The sequence below is a fragment of the Panthera uncia genome (assembly GCF_023721935.1).
Source record: "Panthera uncia isolate 11264 chromosome C1 unlocalized genomic scaffold, Puncia_PCG_1.0 HiC_scaffold_3, whole genome shotgun sequence".
In the NCBI taxonomy this organism is placed as follows: Eukaryota; Metazoa; Chordata; class Mammalia; order Carnivora; family Felidae; genus Panthera; species Panthera uncia.
In genome coordinates, this window is record NW_026057584.1 from 7,260,361 (window position 1) to 7,287,766 (window position 27,406).

The 27,406-nt window shown below is 58.9% G+C and overlaps 2 protein-coding genes across 2 annotated transcripts in view; one reads left to right on the plus strand and one right to left on the minus strand.

The window, feature by feature from the left end:
* The window catches only part of NGEF (neuronal guanine nucleotide exchange factor), a 74,905-nt gene extending 56,157 nt beyond the window's left edge, over positions 1-18,748 (plus strand). Inside the window, exons 5-14 of the mRNA XM_049614674.1 lie at positions 6,506-6,666; positions 7,940-8,092; positions 9,502-9,631; positions 11,913-11,987; positions 14,025-14,114; positions 15,175-15,338; positions 15,591-15,746; positions 16,367-16,446; positions 17,177-17,281; positions 17,788-18,748. Of these exons, the coding sequence (XP_049470631.1) occupies positions 6,506-6,666; positions 7,940-8,092; positions 9,502-9,631; positions 11,913-11,987; positions 14,025-14,114; positions 15,175-15,338; positions 15,591-15,746; positions 16,367-16,446; positions 17,177-17,281; positions 17,788-17,978 (1,305 nt within the window). The 3' untranslated portion in view covers positions 17,979-18,748. The remainder of the gene's footprint in view (positions 1-6,505; positions 6,667-7,939; positions 8,093-9,501; positions 9,632-11,912; positions 11,988-14,024; positions 14,115-15,174; positions 15,339-15,590; positions 15,747-16,366; positions 16,447-17,176; positions 17,282-17,787) is intronic.
* A 1,899-nt stretch (positions 18,749-20,647) lies between these two features.
* SNORC (secondary ossification center associated regulator of chondrocyte maturation) lies at positions 20,648-27,077 on the minus strand. Its single transcript, XM_049614673.1, has 3 exons — positions 26,684-27,077; positions 20,899-21,081; positions 20,648-20,803 (listed from the first exon to the last, which is right to left on the minus strand). Exons 1-3 carry the CDS (start codon positions 26,754-26,756, stop codon positions 20,694-20,696), a joined length of 366 nt encoding a protein of 121 aa, XP_049470630.1. The 5' UTR covers positions 26,757-27,077; the 3' UTR covers positions 20,648-20,693.
* Between the last annotated feature and the right edge of the window lie 329 nt (positions 27,078-27,406).

Below are 27,406 nucleotides of genomic sequence, written 5' to 3' on the forward strand. Positions count from 1 at the left end.
ATCTTGAAAAATAATCAGAAACGTGCACAAATATTTATTAGGATGTTCATTCCAGCAAAAGTTAGAGGAAGAATGGGGGTAAGAACCCGAAATGCCCAATCATGGGGGAATTATCTAGTAAGACAGCGTAAAAGGCAAAACATGTAAAAAAACGTGTTTTAAAAGAATGAACGTGGGCGCCTGGGTGGCTCAGTCAGTAAAGCATCTGACTTCAGCTCAGGTCATGATCTCGTGGTTCACGAGTTCGAGCCCTGCGTCGGGCTCTGTGCTGACAGCTCAGAGCCTGGAGCCTGCTTCCGATTCTGTGTCTCCCTCTCTCTCTGCCCCTCCTCCACCCATGCTCTGTCTCTCTCTCTCAAAAATAAATAAACATTTAAAAAAAAGGAAAAAAACGAATGAACTAGAATTTACGACAAATTAGAAAATTTTAAAAGGCCGCATAGGCACCTGGATGGCTCGGTCTGTCAAGCATCTCTCTTGATAGCAGCTCAGGTTGTGATCTCATGGTTGTGAGACTGAGCCCTGCATTCGGCGTGGAGCCTACTTGGGATTCTCTCTCTCCCTCCCTCTCTCTGCCCCTCCCCCACTTGTGCTGCACACCCACTCTCTCTCTCTCAAAATAAATAGACATTAAAAAAATATTTTAAATTAAAAAAAGTCATGGTGGAACATGACATCCGTAGTAGAATTGGCATAGGAAATAAAGATATTTAATAAATTTCATGTTTGTCATTTTCTATGGATCCGATAAAGATCTGTAAACAACTAGGATGAGCTCACCGTAAATATAGTCCCGCGCAGTAGCAAATAACGCGGGCACGCAGGCTTCTGTGTGTCTTGCTCTGAGTCTTTATGGTCTGACTTTTCATATTTATTTAAAAAAATTTTTTAACGTTTCTTTATGACTGAGAGAGAGACACAGAGCATGAGTAGGGGAGGGGCAGAGAGAGAGGGCGACACAGAATCCAAAGCAGGCTGCAGGCTCCAGGCTCCAAGCTGTCAGCACAGAGCCCGACGCGGGGCTCGAACTCACAAACTGCAAGATCATGACCTGAGACAAAGTCGGTCGCTTACCCGACTGAGCCACCCAGGCGCCCTTCACGTTTATTTTAAAAAGCTGAATGTGAGTTTCTATTTTGTTAAAACGTGGCAAGGGACACCACAGGGAGACCTTCAGATTTTTTGTTCCAAATCGGTGACTTCTGCATCAGAGCTCCTCGTTTATCAGAGCAAGTCGGGCAACTCGTACCGCCAGCTCCATCTGTTGTTGGAACGTCTTTTCCTCCTTAAGCTACACAAGCAGCAGGTTGCAGTGAACTACTGTTCACACACGGAAAATACCCCGAACGATGGCCTTTTGGCAGGCCCGAGTCGTAATCAGTCATCGAGTCAGGATTTAAGAGTAAAACTGTGCGTTTCCCTGCCTTTCTAAGTAAGTAGGTAGCTGAAATTGGAAAACCCCATCTTAGGTGTCGGGTAGGATTTTCTTGGTTTTGTTTTTTGGTTTTTAAACTTATTCTGAAGCTCTTGGTTCCCACTGTCCTCCTTGGACAGGTTTGGGAGCTCCTGTTTGAGAACACAACAGTCTGAGAAAATAATCAGACGTACATTCAAACGACAAGGTTAGGAGGGGCAGCTGTAGAGAGGGTAGGGTGTTCAACGGGGGGAGGGCAGGGGCTTCCCCGGAAAGCCGTGGAACACGGAATTGTCCTGAAAGGGAGCAAACAGCAAGGAGGAGGGGCCAGGACTGGGGAGCGGTGGGGACAGTCACTAGCAGGAGGAAACATCAGACAGCACTTGGCTCTCACCAGGCCTGACCCGCCAGAAGAATCTGGAGGGGCCGTCCGTCCCCAGCATGCACTGGGAGTGGTCACTCCTGCGGCTGGTGTGGCTTGTGTCCCTGGCGAGGGCCAGTAACCTGGCTCGGCAAAGAGATAGAAAAAGACAGAGTTGCCCCGGTCCTCAGTCTTGGTGAGCTGGGTGTGCACAGCCTGAAAAAAAGGAGCGGGAAATGATATTTTGAGTATCTCCGGGGAAACGGGGTCACACATACACTCCCAGAGGACCGCCTGCCCAGACTGGTGCTGACTGGCAGCTGGACAGCCCCAACGTGTGCAGACAGAACTTCAGCTACATCCAGCCCAGGACAAGCAGGGAGGGGACCCAGTGGCCGTCCTGTGTGGGCCTTCTGGGGCATCTGTCCAGCTCTGGTATCACTCACAACCTGAGTCTGCTCAGCCTGTGACGCTGGGGAGGTTTTTTCCTGTTTGCACAACTTAGAACTTACATGTTTGGGTTTCGTTTTTCCAAAAGAAAACTATCCCTTTTAGAAGGAAATTGTGGGTTTTTAATATGATATCCTTCTATCAAGAAATTAAATCGTGATTGTTACTTTGCTCACCAACCCTCGTTGAATCACATATCTGTCCCCTCAGGAAAAACCTTAACAATGCAGCGGCAGGGAATTTTGCCCTGTGGCCTAAGCCGGACAATAGCCACCACACAGAACATCAGTTATCTCCTGTTTTATAACAAATACCTGGAACTATTTTAACAAAGCAAGTTAGCATTTGTCATTTTTATTTTTTATTTTTTTTTAATTTTTTTTTAACGTTTTATTTATTTTTGAGACAGAGAGAGACAGAGCATGAACAGGGGAGGGTCAGCGAGAGGGAGACACAGAATCTGAAACAGGCTCCAGGCTCTGAGCTGTCAGCACAGAGCCCGACGAGGGGCTCGAACTCATGGACCGCGAGATTGTGACGTGAGTTGAAGTTGGCCGCTTAACCGATTGAGCCACCCAGGCGCCCCTGTAGTTGTTTTTTTAACGTGGCAAAATGTTTTGAAAGTCTTTCTATATCAGCCCAAATGGAGCACCCCATTCTTTTTGTTCCTGTTAGCTTTATGGGCCTCCAGTGTTTATGATGTTCTATAATTTATTTTACCCGTCCCCCATCAGTGGACATTTGCCATTAGAAACGTTGTGGATCGAGGACATTCGGCGCTGCGTTATTTAAGACTGAGAGCCACGCGGTCGGTTGCTGTGGGAATTGCCAGGTGGAACCATTGAGTTAAACGTTACCTGTTTTGTAAGTTTTGGGAAGATATTGCCCAATGGCCTTCACGCTCAGGTGGGCGGGTCCTGTTTCGGCATCACCGGTCTACGTCATCTAGTCGTTTTGTCTTGACCACAGTGCTGGACCATAAATGATACCTCGTCGTGGTTTTGATTTGCATTTCTCTTACTGTGAGTGAGGCTGCACATCTTTTCAAGAATGGAGGTTTTTATGTTTCCACCTACTTTAGTGTAAACTTTTTCACAAATTACCTTATTAACCAGGTCGCCTGGGGAAACCACAATTGGGGCTGGTGATGGGTGGGCTTTTGCCGGTGGTGTGGGGGGCGCACCAGGGCCCCCGGAGGCTGCAGGTGAGCTCGAATTTCATACGTGACACCCAGGCCCGTAGCAACACCACGAGGTAGTTGTCGCCACGCCATGCGACGGCCGAGGCCCTGGGAACTTGCTCAGTCTCGTCCCTCCTTGAGCTTCCCACGTGGACCGGACCTCACTTCACTGGGTGGAGGCGTGGGCTCTGGAATCTGACTTCGTCCTTATCCTTGGAAGAAAGAGACACTCGGAAGGGCTTCTTCCTTCCTCGGGGCCTTTTGGGAACCACTTCTGTCCAGCTTAATGCCTGTGGGCTGTGACTTACGGTGCCAGCGGCAGAAGTGAGGGAAGCTTTGTGCTTCCAGCCGGCTCACGGGGCACCGGTCTGACAGGGTGTGGAAGCGTGTCTACCCGGAGTGGCCTCGCTGGCACGAAAGGACTCTGCCTCTGATGGAAGGGCCTGGCCGCCCCTTTCCTTTCCCTGGCTTCGGCCACACCCGCAGAGGAGACAGGGAGCGTGTGGCCGTGCGTGGACAGCTCACCCGAGCGGCCAGGGTGGTCTCGGGCCCTCGGGCCTCCGGCTCATCTTCGGGGTGTGTGAGGTGCACGGGGGCTGAGCATCGGAGCGCAGAGCCCGGCCTTCAGCAGAACAAGGTGGCCGTCACCCCCTCTGGCAGGCATGTCGTGGGACTCGGAGCCGGGACCGTGGCGTCTGAACCAAAGGGTCCATCCATGGCTTACGTGCTCACAGTGCTGTGAGGGCCGGCGTTTCTTCCCTGTCTGCAACACTCCTGTGTCAGTTGGGGGTGGGGGTGGGGGGGTGGGGAGTTAGTCATATTTGCTTAGAACTCGCAAGCTGCGATGGCTTGACGTTTTCTTAGGAAACTTAAATTTAGCAGCAGGAAAGTGGTTTGACTTCACCCCTGAGAGAGAAGCTCCCCGTCGTCCTGATGGCGCCCTTGTTAGCGGGGCCTGGGTGGCCGTTGACGGAATCACTCAGTGCTGGGGCCGCCGGCGAGGCTGGTGGGTTGTGCTTTCTGTGGCTCCGTCCTCTAAGGAGACCAGGCCACCGGGACTCAGGGATGATCCCAGAGAGGCCACCAGCTTGTCTCCTGTCAGCTGCAGGCGCTGGGGCACCAGGTGGGCTCTCTTCTGCGGTGGCCCAGGCTCTGATGGGTGGGTGTCCCCTGAGGGGCTTCGCTGTGAGCTTTCTCACTGTCGCTGGGCAGGTTTATGCCATTGAGTGTCCCCCAGATCACAAACACGTTGCTTATTTTGCCCCCCGCTCTGCCTGCGGCGGCGTAGAGGGGGAGCCCGGCGCTCGGAAGACCCCGGGGTTGAGTCTCAGCTCCTCAGCCGTCCAGCGGTAACTGTGGGGGCATCACCCCGCCCCTGCGTCTGCTGGTTCCTTTTGGAGACACGGCAGCTTCTGGGTGCCCTTTCCCAGGGGACCCGGGAGGATTTGGAACCAACGCTGGTCCCTCCCTGTCTCCTTCCACCTGTCCTTCCCGAGCCCTGGAGCTCCAGCTTTCACGGCCAGAGCCTCCGGCCCCGGACCAGGGTTCTGGACGGAGGGGAGGCTACGGTGAGATGTGGGGTGCCCGGGGCACTGACCTCTCCTGCCCATCCCTCTCCTGCTCCCCGTCCCTCCTCTGTGCACCTGTGATAGCTTCCTGGGCTGTTACAAGAAATTAGCACTGACTAGGTGGCTTGTCAGGGTTTGTTCGCACCCAGCTGTGGGGACCAGAAACCTGAACTCACGGTGTCCTCGGGCCTCGCTGCCTCTGCGGACTCCAGGAATCCGTCTGCCCCTACTGGCTGCTGCGTCACCCCATCCCTGCCTTGGCTTCACGTCCCTGCTTTGTCTCTGTGTCCCATGTCCCTCTCGTGTCAAATATCTCTCTTATAAAGAGACCCGCCATTGGGTTTAGGCTCTCAGCCCAGGGTGATATCCTTGACATACTTTTTTTAAGAAAATTTTTTTTTAACATTTATTTGAGAGAGAGACACAGAGTGTGAGTGGGGGAGGGGCAGAGAGAGAGAGGGAGTCACAGAGAGAGGAATCCGAAGCGGGCTCCAGGCTCCGAGCCGTCAGCACAGAGCCCGACGTGGGGCTCGAACTCATAAACTGGGAGCCGAAGCCGGACGCTTAACCAACTGAGCCACCCAGGCACCTCTGTGTCCTTAATATCCTTAACTTGCATCTGCAAAGGATTTTTTCCCCAAACAAGTTCACGTTCATAGGTTGCCAGAGCTTAGAATGTGAACACGGTTCGGGAGCGGGGACCCCACTACTCGGTCCCTCTGGGCAGCTATTGTGGAACCTGAACCCGTCCTCGGTCAGGGAACCGCGGAAGGTGAGGATGACCCCAGGGTGGTCTCAGGAAGGTGGGTGCTTTGCTTGTGAGCAAGGGAGGAAGGTGAGCTGACATCTGAGCGCCCTCGCCGCACAGAAGCCCCACGCCGCGGAGGATGGCCCTTGGACTCTGTTGTTGTGTGCGCGGGCTCGGTGATTAGGTGACAGTCACGGTACAGAATAGGGGTGCCTCCCAAAAGTTCATTAGATTCTGGATTTCTTTCTCTTTTTCAAAATGAAAATTGCTTTATCGATTACATTTTAAAATTAAGCCACAAAGGAAATAATAGATGCTCACTTTTCAGTTTTCAGACAAGTTAAAGGGTGAAAAGATACAGGTAAACGTTGCACCCCCTGCTGATACCTGTGGTTGGCAGTTGTGGCCTTCCAGCCGTCCTCGGGGGCGTGTCAAGGTGGGCGTCCCTCTGTACCAATTTTCACATCCATTCGGCACCTGGAGACTGTGCGAGCCACCCGTCGCAGCTGCTGGGGCTTTGGGGCACGGCTGACCTCTTGGGTTCGCGCGTGCTCTGTGTTTCGGGCGTCAGGCGGTCTCCAGCTTCAGTGTCATGAGCCAGGAGCGCGTGGTGTCTGTCTTTTAGGCAGAGGCGCGCTGGCCGTCAGCGTGCGGAAGTCCTTGCTCCCCGCGGCCTCGTGCACACAGGCCTGCGTCTCGCTGGGAGCGGGGTAGACGCCCTCCTGCGAGGTGAGGCCCGGGACGTGACCACCGGCTCTCCTCCTCCGTGTTTGCCCCGACGCAGGCCATGTTCGAGCTGGTCACTTCCGAGGCCTCGTACTACAAAAGCCTGAGCCTGCTCGTGTCTCACTTCATGGAGAATGAGCGTCTGAAGAAGACCCTGCACCCGTCTGAGGCGCACATCCTCTTCTCCAACGTCCTGGACGTCATGGCCGTCAGTGAGCGGTGAGCCACCGGCTCGGGTCCTTGTGGGGCCTGGCTTCCGGAACCTTCTCCTCAGCCAGGGCCCAGCTGAAACCTGTGGTGCCCTGGCTTCTCTGCTTGTGTGTGTTTGGGATGACCTATAGTAAGATATAAATGAATACGTAAACCCAGCCCTCTGCCACCTGAACGGTGCCACGGCAGGTCACGTCCCCCTGAACGGGGCTGCGGGCTCCTTCCCGTCAGCACAAGTGTCCATGAGCCCCCACAGTCAGGCAGGTCTGCGCCGGGTGTCCTGACCAGGTCCGGGGTGTCCGTGTGAGCTGCTCTTCATCCTGACTCCGGAAACCCTGGCTCGCGGGGCCCCGGGGCCCTCTGAGAGCCAGCGCAGAGCCTGGCCCTGGACTTAGGCTTTCTCTCCCCAGTTAGATGGCATTTCCAGTAATTTTTGGAACTGTGCTTACGTTTTGCCTATTTGAAGGGTGGGAGGAACTTTACTGGAGGAGGAATAAACAACCACTAATTGGTTCTTGCAAAAAAGAAAAGCATGCCAGTCGTACCATTGGGGTAGAGGATCCAGTGACCATTTTCCCTGGAGGCCACGGAGCCTGCAGCCCAAAGCGCAAAACTCGGCTTCTGGATGAGCTGATCCAGCCGTGCACGTTCAGACGTGAAGCTAAGGTGTGGCAGGAGGGGCTCCTCCAACCCCTGGGGCGCCCCGGGCGCTGCTGGCCCCCTGTGGGCCCCTGGGTGGGTCCCCCCTCCGCACTGACACCCACCTCCCGGGGGCAGCCCCACCCAGTGGGCTTGGGCACATGGTTGCCGAGAGACTTCTTGGCCTTTGCCCCCTGACCCCGTTGGGAAAGGGGTGTCTTTTTACATACGTACTGACTTCCGTTTTACCGTGGAAAATTCCAATCATGCAGAAGTAGAGACGCCAGTATAACGAGCCCATCCCTAGCCCAGCATCTAGGTTTGCCTGCGTCCCCACCCCACGCCTCCCCACCACCCACAGGATCCTTCCGAAGCAAATCCCTGTGGTCACCTCATCCGTGAACACATCAATATGTATGCAAAACATAAAGTCTCTTGCTGTCTCTTTAAAAAATAGCCCTAGTGCTGTTAAGCACCTAAAAACACTGAACGTAGAATTCCTCGACGTGGCCGAACATGCCGTCGGCGCAGGGATCGCGGCCCGTCGCGTTTGTTGGTTTGTCGGAGCCAGGCCCGGTGGTGGAGACGTGTCCTGAGTGTCGCCGTCCAGGCGCCCTTAACCCCAGCCACCGCCCCCCTGCAGGTTTCTCCTGGAGCTGGAGCGCCGGATGGAGGAGAACATCGTCATCTCGGACGTGTGCGACATCGTGTACCATTACGCGGCCAACCACTTCTCAGTCTACATCACCTACGTCAGCAACCAGACCTACCAGGAGAGGACCTACAAGCAGCTGCTGTGAGTGCGCCCGGCAGTGGGGCCGTGGCTCCTCCCGTGGTGCCACCGCGCTCAGTCCTTGCACCTCTGCTTTCCCGGGATGGTGCCCAAGCCTGGCACATGTCGGGGGTTCCGGGGTCACTAGAGAAATGTCGACCCCAAGACAGTCAGCCGTGGCACCCGCTGGGCCTGTGTCCACAACGGCTGGGCTGAGTTCTGTGAGGTTTAGAGAAGAGGGTCTGAGGCCCAGAGGCCCCCTTGGGGCCCAAGAGGTCAGGAAAATGGTTTGAACCAGAGACAAAGGCAAGGACGGGGCAGGAGGAAGTCTTTGGTGGTGAGTTCATTACTAATCTGCCCAATTTTTTTTTTTAATTTTTTTTTTTTCTTTTTTTGAGAGAGAGAGGTCACAAGTTAGCAAGGGGCAGAGAGAATGGGAGACAAGTAGGGCACGAGCTCACCCGATGCGGGACTCGAACTCATGAACCGTGAGATCGTGACCTGAGCTGAAGTCAGATGCTTAACCGGCTGAGCCCCTCAGGCGTCCCTGATCTGCGCCCTTGTAAACTCGCCTGGGGTTTCCATTGATGAGATAACTTCTCAGTCAACTAGCCTCTTCTGAAGTGTCCACACTTCTGCGCCACGTGTCAGTGACCGTCACCAGTGATGTGTCCCTACCTGGACTCAGGAGCACGGAAGGTCTCTCTGAGAAGTAACATCCGAACGTTACGCTGCCCTGGGCCTTGCTGTCAAGCCTTGTGGCTAACTGTGGATGTTTTAAAACTTGAGCATTCGGGGGTTTGGAGGTCTTACATTTGGGGGTTGAAAATTGGGACTTGAGGGAATCAGGATGCCCGTTTTGAGGACAAACCTGGGGGAGACGAGCATACAGGAGAACAGGACGTAGGCGTTGCCGTGCTGAGGGTGTGCTGGTGTGCACCCCGTGTACCTGAGATAGAGGCAGAGCGGCCCTGCAGGTCCCCGGAGCCCTTGTCGCCCCTCGCACCCCCCCCCCCCCCCTGCTGAGCCACCTGCACACAGGCCATCTCTGCTGGCAGGAACAGGACAGCTTTCCTCTGGCAGCCGCCCCCAGCCCGCCGCTGTCCCCGTCACTACGTGGGTTCACCTCGCCACGGTTCCCTGCAGGGTAAACCACCAACTTGTGCGTCTGAGTCACAGACTTGGCCACACGAGGAATCCTTGCCTTCCCACACACAGCACACTTTGCTAAGTTTTCAGGGGCCAGGCACGTGAAGCCCCTGTTGTTATCTGACTTGTACACGAACAGTTTCTTTTCCACGAAAAGGAAAGAAGGAACGACATCAACACGTACCCTGTGCCCGTGGGCCGTCTGGTTCCCACGAGGCCCCCCGTGCTCTTCTGATTCACGCCTCCTGCGAGCCGGAGACCGACTCTCGTGTCTGTGTCCCCAGCCAGGAGAAGGCGGCCTTTCGGGAGCTGATTGCGCAGCTGGAGCTGGACCCCAAGTGCAGGGGGCTGCCCTTGTCCTCCTTCCTCATCCTGCCTTTCCAGAGGATCACGCGCCTCAAGCTGTTGGTGCAGGTACCGGCCTCCCCGACCCGGCACGCGGACTGGACTTGCCCAGGCTTCTCCGGCTGCAGAGGGCTTCCTGGGGTCATCCCAGGTCCCTGCTAGCTTTCTGGGAAGTTCACTTGTTCCGCAAATCCTCGTGAAGCTCCTACTGCGTGCTGAGCAGTGGGGACTCAGCCCCTGTTCCCCTGTCCCCACAATCTGGGGGAGAGACAGACAAGCCCGCACAACTGGGAAGTGGTCGCGGCTGGAAGGACGGTGAAATAGGGTGACACGATAGGGGGTGACCGCCTGGTCAGTGCCAGTTCAGGGGGTCAAGAAAGACTCTCAGACGAGTGGCATTTGAGCCGAGACTTGGCCGACAGGGAGGAGCCATTCAGGTGCCAAGGAACTGCTTGCACAAAGGCCCTGGGGTGGCCGAGTTCACAGCCAGGAAGGCCAGTGGTGAACTGAGGGAACTTGACGGGAGTGAGTGCAGAGATGGGGAGAGAGGCCAGTTGGGGCCCTAAGGGACCAGGTAAGACGCTGGGGTCATTCTTCAGCATGTCGGGGAGTCCCCTGATCTAACTGCCTTCTGTGAGAGCACACAGGCTGCCCGTGCAGAGTGATGGGCAGGAGAGCAGGAGGGAAATGGGAGAAGGGGTTAGGAAGCCACTGGAGAAAGAAGCTTAGCCTGGGGGAGAGGTGGGGGAGGGGAGAGGGGAGATGTTGGAGGGAAACCCGAATTGAGATGAACTGAGACGTCTACTTGCTGCTTCGGGTCAGAGGGAAGAGAGTGTGAGCTTGAGCAGTGGGCGTGATGGCGCAGTCTTCCCCGAGGCCGGGAGCCGGTGGGAAGACAGCAGGACTCAGTGTGGACTAGCTGAGCTTGTGGTGACTGAGCAGTCAAATCTCCAAGTTCAGAGTTAGGGAGAAGTCTGAGCAGGGCCTGTGGGCATCGAGGTGGCATTTAGTGAAAGGAGGCTGGCCAGGAAGGAGAGAAAGGGGTCCCGAGGCCTGGCTGTGGGACACAGTGGCCAAGAAGGAACAGTGGTGAGGAAGGAAGACCAGGAGGGCTGCCGGGAGGGGGTGACACTTCCTGAAAGGGGGTCTCCAGCAGGGCAGAGACGCGCTGTGCCTGGCACACGCTCCTGGGCTGCTGGGAGTCCACCAGTCACACGGAGGGGATGGTGTGGATCCGGCCGTGGCTCTAGGGGCACGGGCTGAGACGATGACCCAGGAGCCACAGTTAGGGGAGACAGGCAGACAGGAGGCCAAAGACCTGGGGCAGCTGGCTAGCTCCACGGTGGCAGTAGTAAGGCGGGGAGGTCACAGCCCTCGGCGGGGGGAGGGGGACCAGGGCTCAAGGCCCAGGACCACCGAGATGGGGTGTCAGAGGAGGCGCCCCCCGCCCCCCCAGGGGGGCAGGAGAGAGCTCTGGCAGAGAGGGGGTGCAACCCTAAGTCACGGGACACCGGGGGGGGGGGGGGGGAGGGGCTACGTGTGAATTTTTTTTTTTCACTTGGAAAAACTGAAACAGAAAAACGGAGAAATTTTTAAGAAATTTTATAGGAAATAAAAGAGATTTTGTAGGAAAAGAGCATGTGTGGATATATAAAAAAACTAATTTTTGTACGATGAAAAGCAACAAAACTAAGATCAAGACCCATCTTGCTGTGGTCTCGAGGAAGCAGAGGGGCCAGGGGATGGCCGGTGGAGCCGTCAGGGAAGCGTTCCCAGGAAGCACCGTCAAGGCAGAGGGAAAGTAAGCAAGACGTTAACTCAAGAAAATCAAACAGTTGGAAAAGAGACGTTTTCATCAATAAGAACAGTTAACAAAGCCTCGGGGTTCTTGCGACTTGATCGCAGGGGAAAGGGTGGGGAAGGCCCCAGTACCCACCGTGAGCCTAGGGCTCCCTCCCCGGTGCCCACCGTGAGCGTAGGGCTCCCCGCGGGGACAGGGCCATCCCGAGCATGCCTTTCCCCCAATGCTGGGTCCAGCCCGCCAGCGTGGGGTCACCTGCTTTGCTGTGGTCTCCTGGTGAGCCCCACGGGATCCTGGGATGTAGCCTGGCCTCCATAGTTAATCCTCTCGGGAGACTGCCTTGGGGTCATCATTTTAGAGCTGGGCCCGGCTGTGGGTGGGGATGCCCGGTCCTGGGCCAGCCGTGGTCAGGATTCGGGATGCCCGGTCCTGGGCCCGGTCATAGGTTCTCCTGCCAGTCGGGCTCTTCGATGTGCTGCTGCTCGTGGGGGCGGGGAGGGGAGGAAAGGCCACAGGTGGTCGTATTAATGCAGATTTTCCCGTGCTCAGAACATTCTGAAGAGAGTGGAAGAGAGATCTGAGCGTGAGTGCACTGCCCTGGACGCCCACAAAGAACTGGAGATGGTGAGCCCCGCTTTCTCTTTCTCTCTCCCAACAAACCGTTGTCCTTGTCTGGACACCCACCTTCTGGCCCCGCTTCCTCCTATGTTGGTGGGTCTTTGGAAACTGCAAATTCATTTTAATATCGAAAGAAAGTCATTGAGGGGCACCTGGCTGGCTCGGGCGGGTAGAGCACCCGACTCTTGATCTCGGGGTCCTGGGTTCAAGCCCCACGCTTGTCCTTGCCTGTCTCCGGGGTCTTCCCTCCCGTGACAGGCGAGGAGGCTGGGTCTGGCTCTTCTTGTGCCCCGACATAGCTCTGCCCTGTGCCTTCTCCCCCCCGCCTCTCCCTCTCCCCACGCTGCTCCCCTCCCTCCTATGTCTGCGAGACGACTCACTGGCCCTGCCGAGTCCTGGGCCGTTCCTGCCCGAGAGGGAGGAGAGCACGTCCATTCCTCGTCCTCGGAGAAGCGGCTCCTCCTGGGGTGGCCAGCAGAGTCGGGGCTGTGCCGGAGGAGTGACACACGATGTCCGTTCTCCAGCGCTCGGGTCACGCGGGTCCTCCCTTCCCTCTCCCGGCGCTGGCTCGTGTGCTCGGCTCCTGGTGTTGCTGGAGCTGCAGGCCAGCTCTTGGAAGCGGCACGGGGGCCACTCTGTCGTGCCAGCGACTGTGGTGGACAAGAGCCTAGCGTGTAGTCCTTTCCACTTCTTGTCCCAGAGGCAGCAGCTCTGGGACAAGTAAAAGGACTGGCCTCCGTGGGCATCTGATGGCAGTTCTAAGCCACTTGGGGCCCCAAGGGCTCCATTTCACAGTGGTCCTCTCCCGGCCGCTCCTTTTGTCCCTTACCCGTTGGCCACCTGGCAGGCTGGTCAGGGAGGGTCAGTGCCCCGGGCGGCATCTTTCAGGGCCCTCTGCCCTCCCCTGGAACTCCCGCACCTGATCGGGTCGGGGGTTCGTCCCGGCACCCACTGGGCCACCTAAGGTGAGTCCAGTGACCGCCTCAGCCCGGGAGGGGTCCCACGTGCCGGGAGCCAGGACAGCGCTCTCTGTTTCTAAAGGTCTCTGCTACCATCTCCTTCCCCTTCTAACAAAAGCCGTACTTGCTTCTCGTGGTTTACCTTTTCTTTATAAAGGTGGGTTTTGTTTCTAATGTATAAAAATGATGTTCGATACAAAAAAAAATTCAGCAAGTGCTCATGAGCACACAGAAGGTGGTAAGGTCACCAGGTGTCCCACACGTCCCAGCTGACATGTGGGCTCTTGCCCTTGCAAACAGACACCTGCACACACAACTAATTTTTGCAAAACAGGGATTGTGGTTTCGAAGCTGGCTTCCTTTGCTCTCCGTTTTAGCGCATGAAAAGTTATTGCCATTTTTAACGATTTCGTGGTACAGGGTGAGGTGCATATAAATGTTAATCAGTCCCAGTCAGTGGACATTTAGGTTGACGACAGTTTTTCTCGTTTGAAACAACAGCGCAGGGAACGTTGTGGGCACATACTGGGAGCGTGCTGGATGCCAGGCTCCATTCTAAACACCGGCGATCCATCGTGGAATACTGTTTCTGCAGACTGAGTCCCTGGAAATCCCAGGAAGTGTGGTTTTGTTAGGCTTCTTGGTATCTGGGTGGCCTCCCAGGAAGGTGGGGGGAATCTGCACCCCCTCCCCCCGCCCCGTCCCACAGTGTGTGACAGATCCCGTCTCCCCACACCCCGGCGAACCCGGAGGTGACCAGTCTAACTTTTCCAGTCTGGCAGATGAGAATGGGCACCTTGCTGTTTTGTTTTCTTCGGTGACATGACAGGTCAGGCATCATTTTATGTGTGCTCTGGAGCGTCCTTTCTAGCAGGGCCAAGACGCTAACTTTCTCCCCCAGAACCGAGAGCCGCAGCCACAGCCTGACGGGCTTTCCCGCTGGCCTTTGCTGCAGGAGGTGCTGGCCAGCCAGTCTCCGCTGCAGGCAGCGTGTGCTCACCCTCGGGGGCCTGAGCGGGCCAAAGGCAGTGGCGGGGGAGCAGCTGGCTGCAGGTGGCCTCACGTGTCCCCCTTCTTCTGCCAGGTGGTAAAAGCATGCAACGAGGGTGTCAGGAAAATGAGCCGCACGGAGCAGATGATCAGCATTCAGAAGAAGATGGAGTTTAAGATCAAGGTGAACCTGTGCCCGTCCGTGTGTCCCCACCCAGCCGGGCCGGGCTGGCCTGGTCGAACTCAGTGATTGGCCACCCTTGGGTCTCAGTTCGGCGTCACCTTCACTGAGGTCTCTTGACACCCCTAGCTGGCCCTAAGAGCCCCCTGTGACCAGGCCATCACATTGGCCTGCGCTTACCTTCTGAGAGATGGCGTGCAAGGACCCTGGAGCCACCTGCTCTCATTCCTTGTCCGTGTGACCTGGAGCAGGTAGTTGACATGAAGCACGTGACAGGGACCATTCCAAGGATTCTTAAATCGGGGGAAACTGAAAATCTGACAGCAGTTACCAACCTCCCCCAACTTTACATAAAGCTTCAGCCATTAGTGTGCCCTAAGGGTCCCAGGGGCCCGGGTTTCTGGTGACGTGGTCACATGTGCACACACTGAGGGTCCCTGAGGTCATGCCATGTTTAGGAGGTGAGCCCCAGGTGAGGACGCAGACGTGGCCTTCTGGGCTCCTGCCATATCTCCACCTGCTGGGCCGACCACCGCCAGGAACCCGTCCCCGAGCCATGCAGTGGGGACCTGCAGACCTGGCCTCCTTGCCCCACGGGACCCAGTTCTCCTCTCCCCTGTGACCTTGGCTCCCCTTCTGATTCCGCATCACACGGGCTGAGCCTGGTAGGGAACGACGACCCTCACACAGGTGCCCACATGTACACACACACAGGTACAGACACAAGTCCCCATAGACACAAGCACATATACACACAAGCACACACAGACACATGCACAACAGACAAATGCACAGCTACACACAGGCACAGATACACATACACAGCCACATACGTGTCCATGGGAGCGTGCACCCTTGTGCACGTGCACACACACACACACACACACACACACGCTGCCCTTCCTACATTTGCCCAGGACTGCTCCTTCCCGTCAACCCCCCAGTGCAGCGCCCCCAAGCTGTCCCTCGGGTTAGGACTCCAGCGAGGCCCAGGGGGCCCCTGGGGAGTACAGGGCGGGGTTGGGGGGCACAGCTGTTCTGACGCTACCCCCCACCCACCCAGTCGGTGCCCATCATCTCCCACTCCCGCTGGCTGCTGAAGCAGGGCGAGCTGCGGCAGATGGCGGGCCCCAAGACATCCCGAACCCTGCGGACCAAGAAACTCTTCCGGGAAATTTACCTCTTCCTCTTCAACGACCTGCTGGTGATCTGCCGGCAGATTCCTGGGTAAGCAGTGAGGTTGCTGCCTCTGCGGAGCAGGAGCAGCGAGGATGAGGCTTAACTGGCCTGGGGGCCGCGGCGGGGCGGTGGGAGGAGGAAGTCTCGGGGTGAGAGGGACCCGTGTTGACGTCCAGGGCTTCCAGAATGAGGTGAGGCGTGGCCAAACGGTGGGGCCAGCAGGACTGGCAGGGTGGTTCCCTGGGACCCTGGGGCCTCCTGGGGGCCGGCACCCTCAACCCTGCCCCCCTCGGTCCCCAGAGACAAGTACCAAGTGTTTGACTCGGCCCCGAGAGGCCTCCTCCGCGTGGAGGAGCTGGAGGACCAGGGCCAGACGCTGGCCAACGTGTTCATCCTGCGGCTGCTGGAGAATGCGGACGACCGGGAGGCCACCTACATGCTGAAGGCGACCTCGCAGTGAGTGCCCAGCACCGCCGGCCCCGGCCCCGGCCCCGGCCCCGCGGCACCTCCGCGCCTCCTTCCCTGGCGGACCAGGGCTCTGGTTCAGCACATGCTTCGTGGCCCCCTGGCCGCCCAGGCCCCAAGGGCAGGGCTTCTGTCGGGGGTGCGTGTGTGTGCCCTCTGGGGCCCGGACCCTGGAAGGGCCTTTTCTGATGAGACGTAGAAGCCTCGGGTCAGGCTGACCAGTGCACCACATCCCTGGACAGCCCCGGGGCCATCTCATCATCCTGGCGCTTGTCCCCACCAGAGCTCACAGGCCATCCCCACCCCATCTCCGTCCAGCTCCCACCATCTGGACGGGGACAACGACATGTCTGAGAGCTTGCGGTTTCCGGGGTGCCTTTGGGGGTGTCTGGGAGGGCTCTCCCTCACCAGCTGACATTCAGGTGTGTCGGGGAGAGTCTACAGGACTCCCCCGTGCCTCTGCCCAGATTCTGCCCCCCCCCCCCCCCCCCCCGAGCTGTCCTGCTGTGGCCTCGTGGGATGCTTGGGCACCAAGCTCCCTTGGTGGGGGGGGTGGTTGGGGGGGAAGGGTGGTCGCTCTGTGTTTCCGGCAGTCATCCTCTGTGTCCCAGGAGTGAGATGAAGCGTTGGATGACCTCGCTGGCCCCCAACCGGAGAACCAAGTTTGTTTCCTTCACTTCTCGGCTGCTGGGTGAGTGCCCTCAGGGAGGAGGCTGCCTGCTGGGTGGGGCAGGCAAGGGCAGGTGAGGACGGATGAGGGCAGGTGAGGGGCAGGCATTCTCCACATTCCTGGTGGGGCAGTGCTTACCAGCCCCCAGAGGCCAGCTCAGCTTCCCCGGCCCAGAGGGCCTGTGTGTGAGCTGCGAGCTTAGTACCCTCATGGTGGCCATCGGGCTGCCTGAGCTTTGCAAACGTTTGTGTGCTTAGTGAAGAAATAAGTCACTGAGTCTTAAGTGACAGGTACCGCCAGGAAACGAAAGGAATCTGGGCCCAGAAGACAAATGCCAGTGATCTTTTTGGGGCTGCCCGCTCTCTGAAAACCTTATAAAATATCAAAGGGTGCCAGTGCACCTGCCTCACAGAGCAGCTCCTAGCCCTGCCTGTGCTCGCCGAGTCTGGGCCTCCCAAACTGCGGCCAGCACGTCAGGTCCAGGGAGTGCCTTCTCAAGTCCAAAATCAGACCCCCTCCCAGCCCGTCCAGCCCTTTACCCATATACTGTTTTTCTCCAGAGCCCCTGGCTATCTTAGTCACGTTTTCTCTGCAGCCAAACTCTCCTCTCCCTCAAACAGACCCTTTCCGGGTGCTCTGTTATAGGCAGGCCTGCCCTGCTACCGACAGGGGGTGTCCGGGGTTTGCTGGGTCCTGAGCAGGGCGGGTGACGCGGTGACGAGGATGTGCCACCTCCCCGTCCTCCCCTCAGACTGCCCTCAGGTCCAGTGTGTGCACCCGTATGTGGCCCAGCAGCCAGACGAGCTGACCCTGGAGTTGGCCGACATCCTGAACATCCTGGAAAAGACGGAAGACGGTGAGGGCTGGGGGGTCTGGGTGCATCTCCCACTCGTGCCGCCCCCACCCCCGGGACTCTGCACCAGCCTGAGGGATAAGGTGGGGGTGTCTAAACCCCGTGTGCAGAAGCAGATGTCATGAGGCCGGGGCTCAGAGACAGGCTGCCCAACAGAGTGATGGTGGCATTCCAGACGCCAGGTGGTCAGCTTAGGTACCTCTCCCTTTGGGGGGCGTCCCTGGGGTCTCCTGGCCTCACATTGGGCAGCCGACAGTTGCTGAGGGCTCGGGAATGGGTGCCAAAGTCAATATATTTGGGACACCCCGTGGCACCCTAGGACCACGTTCCCCAGGAGGGGGTCGGGGCAGTGCTCTCCCAGCTTATGGGGAGACAGACCCAAACTCCGTGTCTCCGGCAGGGGTTCATCGAGCAGCTGTCCTCTGGAGGGGCCAGCCAGACTGAGGGCTCAGCCCTCAGCGCTCACCCCCACAAGAGCTGCTTACCCTCCCCGACCCCTCTCTACACAGGGTGGATCTTTGGCGAGCGTCTGCATGACCAGGAGAGAGGCTGGTTCCCCAGCTCCATGACTGAGGAGATCCTGAATCCCAAGATCCGGTCCCAGAACCTCAAAGAATGTTTCCGTGTCCACAAGATGGACGACCCTCAGCGCAGCCAGAATAAGGACCGCAGGAAGCTGGGCAGTCGAAATCGGCAATGACCCCCGGCCCCCCCGGTCGCCAGCCTGGGGGAAGGACGTGGGCGGTCTGGAGCAGCGCCGCGGGGCAGGCAGCCCCCGACAGATGGTGGAGGGCTCTGGGGACGGCAAGCGCCTCGCGCGGGAGTCACCCCGCCCCTCCCCCTGCCACGTGCGTCTCGGCCCCCTTGCTTGCAAACGGGAGAAGGGGTGCCTACGTCCTTCCTCTGCTGCATTTGTAAACGAGAAAGTGTATTTTCAACAGTATTATGCCACCTGTCCCTCTTGTCTCTCAGAGGGGGTGGAGGTGCGTCGGCGCCTCCCCAGGCGCTGGAGGAAGCCCCAGACCGGGGGTGTCCCTGGCCGAGGGCAGGGTGGAAGGACTGTCGTGACCGCCCGCACATGTCCTTCTCTCCCCTGGAAGCCATCGGAATCCTCTGTGCGTGCGTGCAGATGGCCCGCCCTTTGCCTGAGCTTGCTGAGCAGCCCTTGGTCTCCAGTTCAAAGGACCAAGAGACCAAATGCCTCTGTCCTCCCCTCCCCAAGCCTCCGCCAGCCTCTGGCTGCACGGCCAGGCCCTGCTTCACAGCAGGCCTACCAGAGCTTGGCCGAGGGCCCACGCCACCTCTGGCTCCCTGACAAGCTGGATGTAACTTGTGTCTTCTGGCCCCTTCAGGAGCCCAGGTGTTGTAAGGAATGAATTGGTCACTGCATCCTGTATCGGTTTTGGTTCCGAGAAAAGCAAATACCATTTTTGGCTGCATTAAAAGAAGCATCATGTATAAAATAAAGGAGGTGAAGGTCTACTCTTTATTGCCTTGCCCCACACGGGATTGAGGTGTTTGGGTCTGGGCAGGGAGAGAAGAACTCCTTTCAAGGCTAATGGAGGAGGCAGGTCCTGAAGGAAGGGGTTGAGATGGCTTCCAGGATAAGGAAAAGCAGCCAGGGTTAGGATCTCAGAATGGACGGAGATTTGGGGCTCCACCAATGGATTCCAGAAACGGAAGAGGCAATTTGAGGGAGTCGGGGACACCCTTCTGCCGCAGTGGAAGCGAGAACTCGTGTTTGGAAAACCACAGTGGGACTGAGGTATCGGTGGGTGGTGGTCCCACAGGATGTCTAACACCAGGCATGGGGCTGGGGCTTCATACCTCGGGCACTGCTTCCCACGACTTTTGGTGCTAGCAAGTTCCCCCGAAGGCTGCAGCTCCTCCCTCAGCCCAGGTAACCCTCATAGATACCCCAGCCCCACTCCTGGTTCTGTCCCAGAGTGTGGCGGGCCTGGAATCTGACCCTGCCCAGCGCTACCTGGGACCACACTCTTTCTGCCGGGATGCACTCTGCTCCGTGCCAGAACAGGCCTTTCGTTAGAAGCCCGGGATTTGGGTCAAGTGGGACTTCGTAGCCTTTTTCCCACAGGCCACAGCATGGCTCTTGGCATTCTTGAGACCTCAGACCCTTTGAGAATTGGATGGATTTCTGAGGATGCAGACGTGCAACACTCTGGCTCAACAGTGACGGACTGATGCTCGTGGGGCCTCTGCTACACCCCCAGGGGGAAGACCCCCACTCAAGGCCCCCAAGAGTGGGCAGAGGGGGAGAGGGGCCGTTCCTGAGCCCTGTGCTGCTCTTGGGGGCGGGGACCTTAGGGCAAAGGGGAGGGAGTGACCGTTGGTTCTGGCCCTTGTCCAGTTTATCTTTTTGAAGCATGCTGATTTGGATCATCTGTGCCGACTAGGGCTTTGGTTACGAGGTTGTGTGCAATGAAGTCATGTAAACCGCTGCATGAAAGCTGGTCGGTTTTACAACAGTCCTTTATAATAGAAGCAGAAACTTTTAACCCTTCGTGTGTTTTGAGCGAGTGCTCTTCTGGAGTATCGAGGAGGGGGAGGACACTGGTCTTAGCTGGAGCAGGCGTGGTCGGGAGCTCAGGGAAGCCAATGAAGACAAAAGAGTTGCTACAAAGAGCAGAGAAAGAAGAGGACGAACAGCTTCCCTCCACCGGCACCACGCACAGGCCGCCCAGGGCCCTGGCTATCAAACCATCCCGGGGTGCGCAGACGGCCCCTCCTCCGGGCCTCCAGTCTTCTATTTCACTCCAAAGGGACGCAGTTCTGGCTTCTTCCCTGCTGTGCTCCGAGCAGCTCAGCCTCTATTTTAAATCTCCTTCTAAATTATAAAAGCTAGGTTTCCCAGGAAGCACGGAAAACAAAAGACGTGACCAAGAACTGAGGGCCGGGGCCAAGCTGCTGGGAGGAGGGAGGCAGCCTGGGGCTGCGGTCGGTCTGGGAACCGGGTTGCTCCTGAGGCTCCCTGGGGCGGAGGGGTTCCTGGGGACGCTGGCGGGGCGGGTCTGGAGCTCCGCAGATGGGGCCCGGCTGGCCAGATCCGACCCCAAAATAATCCAGCCTTGGGCTGGGAGCCCCGACGGCCCGGCCCCTCTCCTGCGCCCGCGGCCACGCTTGAGTCCGAGCGGGAGCGCAAGGGGCGGGCCCCGGGCACTTCTCGGGATAGGGGCTGGGACGGGGAGGGGGTGTGGGGACCGGGGCTGTGCTGGGGGGCGGGGGACCCCACGCGAGCACTCGCGGTTCCTGCTGGCGGCCCCGCGCGCACGTGGTGCGAGTCGTCGCCCGCCCCGCTCGCCCCCACGCGGACGCGCGGACACACTCGAGACACCGGGGCGCCACCGAGGGTAGAGCCGAGTCGCGCCGCGGCGGGGGCGCGGCCCCTTTATTCGCTTCAGGAGGCGGAAAACTTTCTCAGCGCGACGACCACGAGCGCCAGCACCACGCAGGTGGCCAGCAGGGCGGCGATGACGATGGCCGCGATGGCGCCGGGCCCCAGCGAGCCTGCGGAGGACGGAGGGCGGCAGGTCAGCCCCGCGGCCCCCGCGGCGCCCGCGCCCCCGCCCCCGCCCCCGCCCGCCCGCCGGGCCCGCGCGTACCGCCACCCTGGTCCAGACGCTCCCGCGCCGTGCTGTCCTCGGGGCTCGGCGCGGCGGTGGGGGCCGGGGGCCCGGTGGCCTCGGGCTCCCGGGCGGGGCTGGTGCTCTCCACGGGGTCTTCTCCCGACGGCAGCTCGGCGGGCTCGTTCCACAGGGTGGGCGCGGGCTCCTGCGGGCCCTCGGCTGCAAGGCCAAGGACAGGCGCTGAGGCCCTGGGGCGCTGGGGCGCAGGCGGCGGGGCCGACGGGGACGTGGCCCCGCGCGGTTAACCGGCCGCGGAGGTGGCGCTGTGTGCGGGACTGTGGGGTGGGCGCTGCACTGGCCCTCCCGGAGGGCTTATTGCGGCCGGGCTGCAGTGAAGACAGACCGGGAGGTGGAGGAGGGCACCAACGGGTTCTCTCGGCAGACGGCCGTGAGGAGCCTGAGCCCGCAGCAGGGGCACTTCACCTCTCCCAGCACAGACTGCGGTCCCCCATCTGAACTGCAGGGCCCTGTAGGCCTGGGTGAGATGACACTGGCGAGGGGCCCCCTTCCCGTGCGAGGCAGGCAGGGGTCCGCCTTCGCCCTGGAGAAGAGGCCGGGGAGATGAGGCAACACTCCTTGCGGGAACCAGGGTCCCTGCCTCCCCAGAGCCCCACGAGGCTACTGTTGCAGGAGGTGGGGAGGGGAGGCAAACTCCACAGCCCAGGAGCAGTCAGACCTGCGCCCCCTCCCTTGTCCTCACCAGGGCAGAGCCACGCAGCCGGCAGGCCACGGGCCGGGCGCCCACACACACCCCGTGTCCCAAGGCTGAAACCCCAAGGGGGCTCTAGATCTTGAGAAACTGTGATGCCAGCATATCGCTGCTTCCAGAGAGAACAGGGCCAGAGGGGTGCGCAGGGGTGTCTGTGGTCAGGGTAAGGGAAGCCCCGAGAAAAGGGAGCCGCTCCCCTGTCCCCACACAAGCTGGGGCTCAGTCAGCACATCAATCCCTGTGCCGTGTTTTCTGCAGGAGCCTTTCTCTGCTCGTGGGGTGGGAGTTAGCAAGGTGTGGAGGACCTGGGAGGCCCAGGGAGCAGGGCAGGCTGAGACTCAGAGGCCTGGGTGCTAGCCCCAGCCCCATATCCCCACCTCCGCCCTGCCAATTGCGCTCCCCTCCCCACCAAGGGTCCTGGTCTGAGGAGCCCCACGGCACTTCCCGAAACCTGGGCCCACATCCGTCCATCCCCGACAGGAGGCCCCAGCGCCCAGTTTAACGGTCAAGACCAGAATGGCCGGCAGTCTCCACGCCTTCCCACCCCAGCCCTGGGGGGGCTTTGGCAGGGTCAGGGCTCGCCAGCGCCTAATCTCGATTGTGACCCAGGGATGCCCAGCCCCCACATCGTCCTTAGGGTAGTGCAGGCAGCACGGCACCACCTCGCGGACTCCAGCTGCTCCGTGGCCGGGAACTGTCGTATCCCTGCTTCAGAGCTGAGGAAACCCAGGCTCAGGCGGGCACTGCGCGGGGTGCTGCCGGGAGCGGGAAGCCCCCCCGGAGGATGCAACAACAGGATGCAATTCCCAGGGGTAAGCCAGGGAGGTTGTGGAGTTAACGCGGCCCCAGCCACCCACCCGCAGGCCCCTGGGGCACCGTTTCCTCCACAGGCGTCACCCCTGAGAACTCCCTCTGGCACAGACGGGCCAGAGCCAAGCTGCTTACAGACTCGCCGGCTTCCAGAGGGGGGCTGCTCTGGGTCTTTCCTGCTAACAGTGCCCACCTGGGGCAAATCGCAAGGAGACATCCGCCAAGCCCAAATTCAGGGCCAGTCTTAAATTAACTGTGCTTTCTAAAACATCCAGGTCAGGAAAGACAAAGAAAGGTTGAGGAACTGTTCCAAGTAAGAGACTTGTAAGTAAGGATGTGAGAATTCAGCACGTATTCCTGGATAAGGGCACCCCGGGCTCCACTGGGGAAGTGTGAATATGTAGCTTAGATAACAGTGCTGTATCGATGTCCGTGTCTTATCTTGGGTAACTGACTGGTTATGTGAGAAAATATCCTTGTTCTTAGAAGCATTTTGGGGCAGAAAGGCATGACATCTACAACTTACTCTAGACTGGTCAGCATTCAGATTGGGGGTGGGGGCGGGGTCAGACAGAGACAGGAAGAGCAACTATGGCAAAAGTGAATCTAAGCAGAGTGTACCAGAGCTCACTGGATTATCCTTGCAAGTTTGCTGTCAACTTAAAATCTTTCCCCCAACTGTACAAGACTCCCCAAGACCCCCTGTCCCTGCAGCCTCTCCCAGGCCTGGGCTGGGTCAGTTCTGAGGCTCAGCCTGCAGACCGGGACCACTGTCCTATTCCCCAGGGGTTACCCCAGCCAGCATCCCTGTTCAGAAAACAGCCCTGGCAAGGAGCCCTCCTGGGGGCAGAAGGTCCCTGGCACCCAGTGTAGGGGAAGCTTCCCACCCGAAGGACCTGAGGCTGAACCGCAGTGCCCATGTCTGGGGGCCCCCCTGGCCTCCCACCAGCTGCAAAGACCACGCTGTGCGGAGTGGGGAAGCAACCCTGTCGGGCGTCCTCTGTTACTGCCTGGGAGGGCAGGGGTCTGCAAGCCTCTTAGCTGCTATGGAAAGTGCCAGGCCCCCCGGACACGCTTGCCTCAGGCTCCCAGGGGCTAGGCCAAAGAAAAATGCCCACCCCTTAGGCCCTGAAGTGTGGGGCTCACAGAATGCCTACCTTCCCAGATAAACAGACAAACCACTGGCCCTCACTTGCTCTCCATACACCGGCAACAGGGAAGCCACCACAGGGCTACTGGGGACCAGGCCCAGCCAACCTGGGTGGCATCTGAGGATTCAGCTGCCTGGAGTAGGCCCAGGTAAGCATCTACTTCTGCCCTCTGCCAGAGCTCAGAAGCCATCTCTGGAGGAGAGTGGGCCCTCAGAGCAGGGCAGTTGGGGACACACCCAGGCCTTCTCCCCTTCAGCTCCCAGTAACCCAGCCCTACCCTGTGGCTCCCCACAGAAGCCTGGATTCTCCTTGCCAGACACACTGGCCCAGGCCGCCTCATCCCTGCTGCGTGTACCCCCCTCCAACCCCTCCTCCGACACTCAACCAGTCCCTGAAGCTTTAGGGGGTTTGGAACCCATGGGTTTCCAAATCAAGAGGGCTGGGTCCATCACGTCGTCACCCCGGGACCCCAGCAGGCTGACTCTGCTCCCCTCTCCCCGACTTCACTTCCCAGTCTGTGAAATGGGGATTGGGCCATGCCTCTCGTGGCCTCCACAAGTTGTAACTGTGCTGTCATTGCCATCACCAGCTGCCGCCTTGGCCCCCGGCGCCCTCCGGCCGGACACGGGCCGGGCAGATCTGTGTGCTGTCCATTTGCCGCAGCTGACCATCGTGGGAGACCCCCAAAGGCTGGCCCAGGGCTCACCTGCACCCAAATATCCAGCGTCCCAAAGGCCTGCCAGCTCCCTGCAAGCCCAGGGGGGTGGCCCAGCAGCATACACAGCCCAGAACTGCAACCTGGACTCGGCCACCAGCCTTCCGGCGAAGGCAGTACAGCCGCCAGGAAGGGGCCAAAGCGTTTTCTTACGCGCACCTACCTGTCTCTGTATTTTCTCAACTTGCTGTAGTAAAAGGGAAAAACAACGTTTAAAGGCAATAACCCCCTTTGCCCCCAAATCTATGTTGGGGGAGCCATAAACAGAAGAAGTTGTCAGGGAGTTTGCCAGCAGGAGGCCCCGTCTGCAGACAAGCGAAGATGAGGGAAAGCAAGACGGGCAGAGGGCCCTGCGTGAACAAAGACATGAGCCCACGGGCACGGAAGGTGAGCTGAGAACCCCACGGGGGACCTGCGAGGACATCTAAGCTCCAAAGGCCAGAGTTAGCAACGTCCTGCGACTCTGACCAAGGAAACCAGGACAAGTAAGGGGCCTGGGGACACCGCCAAGGGCACCGCCTCCACTGCCCTGCCTTTCGGTAAATAGGTTTGTTTAACACTCACTCTGACCACTGGGCCCCGAGGCCAGGCACCCGTGCTCACAGACAGCCTTTGTGCCAGCCATGAAGGGCCTTTTCATCCCTGGCCTGGCCTCCCGCCTGCTCAACCTGGCCTGCTCCCCCTACCCAGTAGCGGCAGCCACAGGCAACCAACACGGAGGACGGAGGACGGAGGACGGCAGGCGGGGCCCGCAGCTCAGCCACGGGGCCACTCCTTCCCTGCCTGCCTGCCTGCCTGCCTGCCTGCCACAGGACCCCAGCCCACCGAGCAAAGGGCAGGGGGCCTGCTGGGGCCTATACACACCTGCTCAGAGCTTCTGGCCCAAAGTGGGGTAGCCGAGAGGCTCCCAAACATCCTCCCTCCCCAAACGGCAGGAAGAATGACAGCCGGCCAAAACCCCAAAGACTCCGGGGTGGAGCTGGCCTGCCTGTTCTCGGTAGGACACGTGGAGGGAGGTGAGGCCGGGTGAGGCCCCAGAGATGCCAAACACATCCCCAAACATTCCTGTGGCAGTGGACAAAGCCCACCCACCCAGGCTGTGTATGCAGTCTGATCCAGGGCCTCTGGCCAGCATCCTGGGCTGGGAGAGCTGGCTACCCAGGGAACAAGAAACTGGACAGGAGCTCCCCAGATGGTCCCAGAGCCTGGGCAGGCAGGCGCCAGCACCTTCACCTCTACCCACTTTGACCACCAGGCAGGGCTGGGGTGGGGTGTGGGGGATCTGCAAGGACCAGTCCCAAGGACCAGAGGTTCTTCCTAGGACGTCTAGAGGGGCCTGCATGCCCACAGGCAATTTGCCATCACCCTCTTCTTCCTGGCGTGTGTGCCTGAGTGTGGCTGTCCCACCGGGCCTCACGTCCCCCAGTAACTCTCCCCAGGGCCATGCTCGTGTGGCTGGCATCCGGCTGCCACTCCTATAGATCCACAGACATTCCCCCCAAAGTCGGTGCTGCAGAGAAGGTCTCCGGGGGTCTCTCCTCCCACTCATTCCTCTAGCCCCAGGACCACCCCCAACAAGGGCCCTGAAATGTTTCTCCTGTGGCCCACCTCACAGCCAACAGAGAAAGACCATCCGTGAACTACCTGGGCTTTTTCTCTCTCGGGCTTTGAAGCTGGCCTGGGACAGCCCTTCCCAGCAGAGGGCCCTAGAGCCATGCCCAGGACCGGGCCTGAGGTCCAGCCAGCCTGCCACCCTGAGCCTGGTGGGACCTTCCTTCTCACTGAATCCCACACCCAGCCGTTTTGACCTAAGTACAGAGCCCAAGTCCAGTGTCCTCATCATGGTTTTGCCAAGGAGTCTCAGGCTCTGTGCTCTTTCTGGAATTTTTTCCGGGCTGAGACTTGTACCTGGGTCTTCACTCTTGAAAGGACATTTCAGAAAGCCAGCAGAGAAGGGCTTGCAGGGTTGAAACGTAAAACGGCAGGGCTCTGTGGTTTTCTGCCTAGGAGCCTGGGGCCTCTGGTCCCTCGGCTGCTTGCCCTGTGCCTAGTGCCCTTTCCTGACTGGAAGCCTTCAGAGTTTAGCATGCTGGGGTACCCCCATGTCCCCCCAGGCAGCCAACGTCCCTGGCCCTGCTGCTTAAATTGCCCTCCTGCTTCGGGGGCCATCGTCCCCACGGCTAACAACTCCCAGGACATCAACGCGGCTCCTGGCGGCCCGTCTCCTAGGAGCCTTCCAAAGAACCACCCCAAATGGCGGTTCCACCTTCTGTGAGGGAAGGGCTTCTTCTGCCCGGTGGGCCGTGGAGAATCCGGCTCTAGGTGCTTCTTGGCCCTGGGTGGCTGGTGGCAGCAGAGTCGAGGGAGCACCCTTACCTGTGAGTACGGCAGGGGCCAGGACCCCGGACAGGAGCAGCAGCACCATGCGCAGGGCCAGACAGAATCCCATCCTGGCCCGTGAGCGAGTGCAGCTGGTGCAGCTGGAGAGCCGGATGCAGGAGGACGGAGCTAGTTAACTTCAGAGCGGCGGGAAAGAGGTACCAAAGGGCTGGGAAGGGTTTTCATCAATGCAAACTCTGTCCTCCTGGGACACCGTGCCCGCCCCCCACACATGAGCGTGTACGCGCACGCGCGCACACACACACACACACACACACACACACACACACAGCAAAGCTTACAGAACTGACTGCTTTCCTGAACTCCAGAGTAGCCCCACCCTCAGAGAGGGAAAGAAAGAGGAAATTGCTCTCTTTCCCTCTCTCCTCTCTCTCCCCCACCTTGCCCCCCCCTTTCTCTCTCTCTCTCTCTCTCTCTCTCACACACACACACACACACACACACACACTCCTCGGCCACTGGAAGTAAGAGATTCTCAAACACAGTATGCAAAAAGACTCACCCAGGGAACTTGGAAAATGCAGATGCCTCCAGCACTCCGCATCAGAAGGTCACAGGTGGGCCCTGGGATCTGCATTTCAGTGCCTGCGGCTCTGGCTCTGGACACGGAAGCCCAGGCAGTCTGCTCACCTTGGGGCGCTCAGTGCCTGGTGGGGAGAGCACTCAAGAGAGCTTGTTAAAGAAGCACTTTTAGAACAG